General features: G+C 57.2%; 1 protein-coding gene across 1 annotated transcript; it reads left to right on the top strand.

Annotated features, from left to right (window-relative positions):
• Positions 1-1,438: 1,438 nt before the first annotated feature.
• On the top strand, positions 1,439-8,322 carry CNP (2'',3''-cyclic nucleotide 3'' phosphodiesterase). Its single transcript, XM_079724927.1, has 4 exons — positions 1,439-1,478; positions 2,759-3,428; positions 5,434-5,573; positions 6,802-8,322. Exons 1-4 carry the CDS (start codon positions 1,476-1,478, stop codon positions 7,249-7,251), a joined length of 1,263 nt encoding a protein of 420 aa, XP_079581053.1. The 5' UTR covers positions 1,439-1,475; the 3' UTR covers positions 7,252-8,322.
• Positions 8,323-9,470: the final 1,148 nt, after the last annotated feature.

Here is a 9,470-nt window from a genome sequence, read left to right on the forward strand (position 1 = left end):
CGAGCGGGCATGGGGTACCACTTTCCTAGCAGAACTCTGATGTTCTGATTAGGTGAGAAACACGGAGACCCCCCAAACAAGGCCTGACCCAGAATGTGACCAAGGTGTGAAATGCGGTCCTCCTCCCCAGGCCCTGTGCAAGGACCTCATGGAAGAAATGAGAAAGGTGCTAAGAAGAAAGGGTTTCAGGAGAGTGAAGAAACAGACGAGCTCCAAGGAGCTCAAAAAGCTTAAAGGGGGAGGAAAGAGAAAGGCCTGGGAGTACAGTATGTCTGCCCAGCTGCTGGCCATTGGTTTGTCTTGCTGAGTACCTACTGTGTGCAGGGCACTGTGGGAGGCTTTCTGGAAGAAATAAGGATGGGACAGCCTCAGCCATCCCACAGTGAGGGAGACCTACTTGTAAACCCCTAAGCCTTGAAAACGGAATGAAGTGCACGCTGGCACTGGTGGGGCTCTAGGAGCCCAGAGGGAGAAGGAAGGTGTCTGCCCAAGAACAGGGAGCAGCTGAGAGTAGGAGCTGCAGCTGGACCCACCTGTGCCACCCCAGGGCCGGGCAGTACAGTCAAGTAAACCAGGCTCCTTCAGCTTGTCTCCTCCTCTGCATAACGAGTACCTGCCTCAGTGACTGGTGTAAAGATTATATGGGTGCTTAGCACAGCACCTGGTGCACAGGAAGCTCTTGAATACCCACCCACTGAGCTTTCAGTGGTTTCACAGAGGGGGTGGCTGAGCAGCTGAGGACGCGAGTTAGGATTTCATTACATTATTCATCTGTCCCTTTGGCCACTGCCATCCTAGTCCCGTCTCCATAATTCCTGAAACGGCTGGGGTTGGTTGGGGCAGAGGCTGGGACCTGCCGGACTAGGGTGAGGCAAGTGAGGCATTTCAGATGCAACTTTTAAGGAACGTAGGGCCAAAAAACTCAGTAAGGAAGAGAAAGTATTTTAACGCAATACTGTAAAAAAAAATTAATGCAAAACCCGATGATGAGTAAAATATCAAAATTTAAAATAAAGACAGGATTCGACCTTGTACTTGCACGACCCTGCCTCCCTCGCCTCAACCTAATCTCGGCGCGGGACCCGGAAGGGCTGACTGCCTGCCTCTTCAAGGAGTTCATCACCTTGTACAAGAAGAAGAGGCCGCACAAGCCCTCCGCTCCCCAAGCCCCAGCCTCCGCCGCCGCCTCACAGGTGCCTCGAAGCCCAGGTGCCCCATGCGGCGGGCGTGCGGGAGGGCGGCTGGCAGCACGACCGCCACGCCCCAGCGCCGAGTCAGTTTCGGGTTTCGATTCGCCGCGCCTGCGCAAAGGGGGCCGGGCTCGGCCCACCCGGGGCCCGCCTGCGCGCGCTCCGCCCCCGGGCTATGTAAGGCGGCCCCCAGTGGGGTCGCGTCACCGCTACACTCCGTGTCCCTCCGCGCAGGCGGGCGGCCCCGGAGAGCTGGTGCTGTGACGGCGGCGCCCCCTCCTCATCATGGTGAGCGGGCGCGGGAAGGCCGGGAGGGGAGTAAGCGGACCGGGCCGGGGTGGCACCTTAATGGAAAACGGGAGTATTGGGGAATTTGGGAGAGGAAGTGGTATGCAAATGAGGACCCGACGTTCCGGAGTTGAGTCGGGGCTTTCTTGGCTGTCCGTTACAGGCCTGAGGTAGGGGTGGTGCTGGGAGAGTGGGGAGTGCGGACGGCGCTGGAGGAGGAAGGGGACCGCTCTGCGGAAGGTGCTGCCCCGGAGCAGACCCGGCTGGCGGGCGGGCCGGGGTAGCGTGCGCTGGGCCCGCGCTGGGCTGGCGTTCGGCGCCCTTCCCTGCCCAGGGCCTTGTCTGAGATAAAGGTACGCCAGCTGAGCACTCCGGGTGCTGGCGGGAGGTGGGGCCTCCCGGTTTAGAGGAGAAGGCGCTGTACAGTAAAAACTATTGTCACCTGTGGGTTTTAGCAGGCAGGAGAACAAGTGGCTCAGAGAGGTGCTGCTGACACAGAGCAAGGGGTGAGCAAAGCTAGACCCTGGACGCAGGTGCCCTGAACCGCCCAGTCCTGAGGCAGGCACAAAGACCACGACTTTGCGGGGGGCCCAGGGGAGAGGAGGAGGAGGTGGCAGGCGTGCTGAATGAAGCCCTTTGTCTAGCGCTCCCCTGCCCTGCCCCCCGCCAGCCCTTCTGTGGGACCATTGTCCCCCCATCCCAGACAAGAGAGTATTATCTGTCGCTGGCATTGTTGGGGGAAGGGAGGCGGTCTTTGGGTGACCCTTCTCCACCCTCACCCTGCTCTGTGCCCTCAGGGCCACGGCTGCTGTGGCTTTGCCCAGACATGGAGCCCCCCACCTCCAAAGAGGTCATCCTTAATAAGTGCCAGGAATATAAAGTTAGGGTTCACTCCTAGAAACGCAGGCTTCAGGCCCTCCCCTGCACGCACTTCCAGCACCGTTTTCCTTTCGAGGTGGCAGCAGTGGGCAATCCTTGAGGCTAATCCTTGAGGCTACGGTTCTCACGAGAGCAAAGAGTTTAGGACCGACCGCTCAGACAAGCAGCCCTCTCCATCCTGCAAAGCCAGAAGCCATCGGGTCTCAAGGACCGAGGAGAGACGGTCCAGCAACCCAAGGCTTGGGAGGGTGACCAAGGCACCAGGGGTGCCTGTCAATCAGGGCCGTAGCACCTGAGCCAGCTGGGGTTCCCGGTTAGAATGAGGCCAGAGACAAGGAGGCGAAGCTGGCGGGGTGGCCCCGAGTGACCTGGCTGATGTCTGTCTCCCCCTCCTCACACAGAATAGAGGCTTCTCCCGAAAGAGCCAAACGTTCCTGCCCAAGATCTTCTTCCGCAAAATGTCCTCCTCAGGGGCCAAGGACAAGCCAGAGCTGCAGTTTCCCTTCCTGCAGGACGAGGAGACGGTGGCCACCCTGCAGGAATGCAAGACGCTCTTCATCCTGCGCGGCCTGCCCGGGAGCGGCAAGTCCACGCTGGCCCGGGTCATCGTGGACAGGTACCGGGACGGCACCAAGATGGTGTCCGCCGACACCTACAAGATCACCCCCGGTGCCCGGGGGGCCTTCTCCGAGGAGTACAAGCGGCTGGATGAGGACCTGGCTGCTTACTGCCGCCGGGACGTCCGGGTCCTCGTGCTGGATGACACCAACCACGAGCGGGAGCGGCTGGAACAACTCTTTGAGATGGCCGACCAGTACCAGTACCAGGTGGTGCTGGTGGAGCCCAAGACGGCGTGGCGGCTGGACTGTGCCCAGCTCAAGGAGAAGAACCAGTGGCAGCTGTCAGCCGACGATCTGAAGAAGCTGAAGCCTGGGCTGGAGAAGGACTTCCTGCCGCTCTACTTCGGCTGGTTCCTGACCAGGAAGAGTTCCGAGGGCCTCCGCAAAGCCGGCCAGGCCTTCCTCGAGGAGCTGGGCAACCACAAGGCCTTCAAGAAGGAGCTGCGACACTGTAGGTGGCGGGGTGGGCGGGTGGGGGCAGGTAGCCTTATTCGTAAGCCCCTCTTGCTGGGCACAGGGTGCTGCGTGCACGGGACCATTGTTCTCAAAGCACTGGGGGAGGCAGGGGGCTCACCTGGTACCGGCAGAGGCCGCTTTGGGTGGTGGACGCTCCGTGGGTTATGGGAGAGGCGTTTGCCAGGCACCTTGCCTCTCACCGCACCCTTCCTCCTGCCCTCTGCTCCCCATCTGCGCTCTCCCAGCCTGGATTCTAGGCCACTGACCCCGTCTTAGAGGTGGGAAAAACAAATTACTTACTGCCATAGCAAGAAGTACATCAACATTTCGTAAAAACTTGGAGGGAGAATCTGGTCCGATGTTTTCAAACTCATTTTTAGCAGCAGAACTATTTTCTAGAATAGAATATGCCATGCAGCCCTAAGCTGCAGAAAAATTACAACTCGGACTATTGTGACTCCACTGGCGATAGTTCCCAGGCCTTGAGCTATCCAGCACACCTCCTGTGGCATCCCACAGCTCCAGAGAACAGTCTCCCTAGTCTAGCCCCTTGTTTTTGCAGATGGGAAAATGCCCAGAAGGGTTGCGAGGTTTGCCCAAAGCTGTAGTGAGAGCTCGACTCAGTTGCCTCTAGAGGGGCCTCCCCTTACCGGATTGGACCAGGGTTCGCTCCTGCAGGGCCTGTTTGCTCCATCGAGAGGGGAGGTTTGGGATAGGGAAGGACCCTGGTGGCCCTCCTTCTCCAGTGGCCCATTGGGGAATATGTCACCCACTCCCACTAATCATCTGTTACTTCCTTTAACTCATTCCTAGCTCCCCCTGATTTTAGACTATCTTCATACTTGAAATATCCCCACCCGTGTTTCTTTGCGTTGTCAGAGGTAATTTGTGCCGGTATAAGTTCTCAGAGAACTCTTATCTCGGCTCCTAAAATTCAAGTGCTGGGAAACCAGGGGAACTGTGGTGCCTGCACCAGCCGGGCGTGAGCCCTGTGCCTGTGAATAGCGTGACAGAGAAGCTCCCAAGGCAGGGCTCCTAGTTAGAGCTGGTTCTGCCCTGGAGATTGCCTCTTGAAGCTCCTTTTACCATTAAAAACTGGGATCCTTCTGCCCAGGACACAGCAGGAGAAATGTAATGGGCCACAAACAAGGCCTGCCCTCAGAGTAGAGGTCTCCCTCCCCTGTGGAGGGTGAGCCACGTCCTTCACAGGGATTCAACCCTGGGGGTAAACAGGAAAAGCCTAGTGACTCTGAAGCTAGCCACAAGGCTGAGAGTCTGGAAATCGAGATCACAGATACCCCAAGTCTCATCGAAACTACCAGCCACATAATGTCATCCTGTTATCTCACCAGGCCCATTATAGGCTTTCTTCCACCAAACGAGGCTGTAAGCTACTTATTATTAGAGTGACCAGGTAACTTCTTGTTCAAGTGGCCCCTGAGTGAAATGGGGCACGACTAATAGTTACCTAGGTGGTCTTGGGAAAACTGGGATGTGTGGTCACCCCCTGTTGTATTTGATGGACAGATTAGGGTCAATCACTTGCCCCAGGTCCACAGGCTTGGAAGTGGGCTGGATGGTAATTATGCTGTTCCTGGCTCCTTCCGTTACACCACACGGTTCCCAACCGCTTTTTTCTTTCTACCCCATTTTTCATGACCTGCTTCCCTCTTTTCAGATGTGTAGCTAGCGAAGTTCAGATTCCCTTGGCATATGCCACCTACCCCTGGGTTACACGTGCCTTAGTTTTCACGTCTGGGTAAGAGACGTAAAAATCTGCAGAACATAAAGCAGGGAACTTATATCAACACCTATTCATAGCTCCAAAGTTGCTATTAATTTGACCAACTAATGAATGGTAGTGGATTGCTCAGTTATAGTGGATTGCAAATTTACACTTAATGTCCGATGTCTTCCCCTGGGTCTCCCACGGTCTTGGTGACAGACGTCGCGATGCCCCTGCTCTCCCGCCCTGACCGCCCCCCTTTCTCTCCCGTCAGTTGTCTCTGGGGATGAGCCCAGGGAGAAGATTGAACTGGTCACCTACTTTGGGAAGAGACCCCCGGGCGTGCTGCACTGCACAACCAAGTTCTGTGACTATGGGAAGGCCGCTGGGGCAGACGAGTACGCCCAGCAGGATGTGAGTGCTCCTCGGGGACACCTGGCTGAGGTGGGGAGAGGGCAGGGTCTTCTGGAGACGGGTACCGGCTCAAGGCAGGGACCACAAACCAGCCAGCCTCTCAGGAAAAGAGGCGGCTCCATCCCCAGCTCGCCGCAGCCTGTGTAGTGCCCCCCAGGGCCTGCCCATCAGAGCCTGTTCCTTCTGCAGTTGCGCAGAGAATGCTGGTTGGCAGCAGCTCCTGCTCTGGCCTCTAAGCCTGTGTTCAGTTCCAAAGGCTAGAAGTCCCTTACCCCCAGTCTGAGGCCTGGCTGTGCTCTGAAGTGGGGAGTGTCGACAGGGAGGCTTATTGGCTTAGGGGTACCAGCCCCATCCCTGCCACACAGCCCAAGTCTCCCGCCCACAGCCTCTGACATGGGATCCTTAACCACCGGGCGTGGCCGGCTCCAGCCTCCTCCAGGTTGCCTTCACAGCAAGGCCGTCCCTGACCCTCTGCCAGCTCCCCCACTTCTCTGCCTAGGTTAACGCAGCCATTTTACTTGTTTATTCATGGGTCTCCTCCCGCATGAATGGAAGCTCCCTGAGGGCAGCACTATTTACAGTGTGGTTCACCTTGTATCCCTAGCACCTACCACAGCTGCATGAATGAACACAGCACTTTCACCCCCATCTCTGTTCATTCATTTAGCAATGTTTATTAAGCACCTGTAATGCAGTAGACACTGTTAGGACCAGTGGTTGTGAGCAAAATAGGGAAGATTTTACGGTCAAAATCGGAGAGATGGGCTTTTTCAGAGAATCAGATATAATTAAGCCAAAGTGTATGGAGTAGATTTTGATCAAAGTCCTTTATTTCTGACCTCACCCCACCCTCCAGGATACTGCCTGGATACCAGGGTGCTTTTACAGGGTGAGTCGAGTAGTAACGACAACAGCCCTCGCCAGGCTCTTCTTTAGTCCTCACGCTGAGGGAGGTTCTAGCCTCAGCTCTCTCTTACAGGTCAATGAGCCCTGAAGCTGGTGGGTGGGGAGCCCGGCCTGAGCTCAGGAAGCCTTGCGTCTCACGCCTGCTCTCTCCTGCCTCTCTGGCACCTTCATTTTTTCAAGCAGCCTGGACAGTATCAGTGGAAAGACATCCTCCCAGCACATGGCCATGGATGTGGATGTCTGCGGGCTCTGCTCGGTGGCACTCACTGTCCCTCTCTCGATGCCGCCACCTCCAGCTCAGTCCTCTGTCCTCTCTCCGTAGGTGGTGAAGAAATCCTACTGCAAGGCCTTCACGCTGACCATCTCTGCCCTCTTTGTGACACCCAAGACGACGGGAGCCCGGGTAGAGCTGAGCGAGCAGCAGCTGGCCTTGTGGCCGAACGACGTGGACAAGCTGTCCCCCTCTGACAGCCTGTCGCGGGGCAGCCGCGCGCACATCACCCTGGGCTGCGCGGGTGATGTGGAGGCCGTGCAGACGGGTATTGACCTGCTAGAGATTGTGAAGCAGGAGAAGGGGGGTAACCGCGGCGAGGAGGTGGGTGAGCTCAGCCGGGGCAAGCTTTACTCCTTGGGCAGTGGGCGCTGGATGCTGAACCTGGCCAAGAAGATGGAGGTCAGGGCCATCTTCACGGGGTACTACGGGAAGGGCAAGGCTGTGCCCACACGGGGCGGCCGCAAGGGTCGTGCCTTTCAGTCCTGCACCATCATCTGAGTGTTCCCGGGCCACGGGCCCCTGCTCTTTACAAGGGAATGGGGAGGAGAGGGAAGCATCCCTCTGCTTGATGTTTGGTTTAAGATTTCTTTTTTTTTTTTTTTTTTTTTTACTCAGAGTTAACCTTCTTGTAACTTTTTAAAAACTTGTAAAATAACTGCTCATTTTTCCTGCCTACCCCCTTCCCCTCTAACGCTCAAGCTCTCAACACAAGGGGGTGGGTAGGCGCCATTCAGGAACCCGGACCAAAGCTGACGAGGCTGGGCCGAGTTGGGCCTGCACTGGAGCCACGACCCCAAGCCCCGCTTACAGTTGCTGGGCCCCTAGGCCCACTGCCCCACACAGGGCCGGCTAGTGGGGAGGGACACCCCAGCGCTGCTTGTACTCGCGGGGTGGTCACCACGGCCACAGAAGACTAGTGGTGGATTTGAGACGGGATGATCCCTGGGCTTTGACCCCATTTCTTAATCAGTGTAGCCCTAGGAAGCCTGGGCTATTTACCGGGGTAGAAAAGGGGTTTTTACCTTCCACCTTTGGTCCTAAGTGCCTGTCCCCTCCTCCTCACACTGTAACTAGGTAACAGTTTGATACTAGGGGAGAAAACAATAAGCAGCAGCCACATCCCAGGCTGGCTACAGGTCTCACCCCAGGAAGTGGGTGGGCTGCCATCCTTCCAGGGGCGTAGCTCTGCCGTGTGGACGGGGAGATCAGGGCCAGAGACAGCGCCTCGGTGGGAAAGCTCCGATCTCGCTGTCTGCGCAGCCCGTCTTGCCTCCTTGGTGCCTCCGGAGGCCTCTGTGCCTCCTCTAAAGGGGGTCAGTGGGTACCAAGAGCCAGTGGAGTGGCCCCCGGCTGTTTCGCGCCAAGCCCCACCCGGTGCCTCTGGGAAGGGGCTTTTAACATCGCTGCAGGTGCTGTGGTTCCTGGGGTGCCCTCCGCTGCCCTCTGCTCAGTAACAGGGCCTTGCTAATCGGGTTGTCACTTGACAGAAGTGCCCGGGATTTTAGTTACTGTCCTGGCTTTGCCCAACCTCAGCAACTTGTAAGACTGATAATGAAATAAATCGTGTTAATCCTAGCTGCGTGCAGTCTCTCTCACCCTCTATGCCCAGCTCAGTCTTCCCTGGGGCAAGGGCAGGACTGCCTTTGTCCCCCAGCTTGGGGCCATCGGTCCTGTCTCCCCTCTGCGGGCGGAGCACAGCTGTGGCGAGGCTGGGCAGTGGAACAGTGTTGGCTTTCATGAGGCGGCAGAAGGGAGAGAGGCTGGTCTTGGATGCACACAGGCAGCGGGAGTTGGCCGGTGTGAGGGACGCGGAGCACAGCTGCCACCCCCCAGCAACTGGGCACAGGCCCACAGGTGTGCCTGCGTTCTCTAGGGAAGGCCACCTTAAGATCAGTGCCACTTCCAACACAAGGGAAGAGCTGACTCTTCCGAGCCAACAGGGGCCTGGATGGCCACATGGGAACTTCCCAGGCCTAACGCGGTCAGCATTTCAGCGCGGCTTTGGCACTAAAGGGGGAAGACTGAAAAGAAAGGGCAGAGGCTCAGATGGACGAGAAACAGCTATTTGGGCCAAGGTCCTTACCCAGCCATCTCTACTTACCAAAGCACCAAAAATCTGAGCTTCAGCCAAAGCTTCAAGTGTGTCTACCTGGAACTGAGATGATTCACCACAAACACAAAGCTTGACCTGAACAGCATGACATATACCACTGCTTCCTCCCCCAGCTTGCCTCCCATACAGGAAGGGACACCAGTGGAGAAGGCAAGGGGCGTTTGCTAAGAATGGTGTTTCCAGCTAAGTGAGCTGATGTCAGCGCCCAGATCCCTGTGCCCAGGAGCTGCCTGTCCCACTTGTAAAGGGTCTGAGGGTCAAGAAGGCAGGATTTTGTCCTTGTCACCATCGCCCTCAAGCAGTGGGAACTCTGAGAGCCCGTGTAAACCTCTGAGTTAGCCCAGCCTGACACCTGGCACCCACTTTGGACACATGCAGCTTCTAGTGATTTCTGGTGGCCCCACCGTAAAATGTGTTTTCTGAACTCGCTGCCCCATGACTGACATCAGGCTGGGCACGGCAGCATCCCCAGGGCCTGCTCAGCACTCCCGTGCTAAACCGATTTGGGGGCAGCCAGCACCCCACCTGCCCCCAGGTGCCCCCACCCCTCGTGGGATGGCTTGCTGAGCCTAAAGTCCACGTGGGCATCAGCTCCGTGCTGGGG

This window comes from Hyperoodon ampullatus (assembly GCF_949752795.1).
Source record: "Hyperoodon ampullatus genome assembly, chromosome: 19".
In the NCBI taxonomy this organism is placed as follows: domain Eukaryota; kingdom Metazoa; phylum Chordata; class Mammalia; order Artiodactyla; family Ziphiidae; genus Hyperoodon; species Hyperoodon ampullatus.

What these genes read in the sequence shown, in the direction of transcription:
- CNP (XM_079724927.1), top strand. An exon ending in CAAGAAGGAGCTGCGACACT is followed by an intron (nt 3,429 to 5,433) that starts GTAGGTGGCGGG and finishes CTCTCCCGTCAG; the next exon opens with TTGTCTCTGGGGATGAGCCC. An exon ending in ACGAGTACGCCCAGCAGGAT is followed by an intron (nt 5,574 to 6,801) that starts GTGAGTGCTCCT and finishes CTCTCTCCGTAG; the next exon opens with GTGGTGAAGAAATCCTACTG.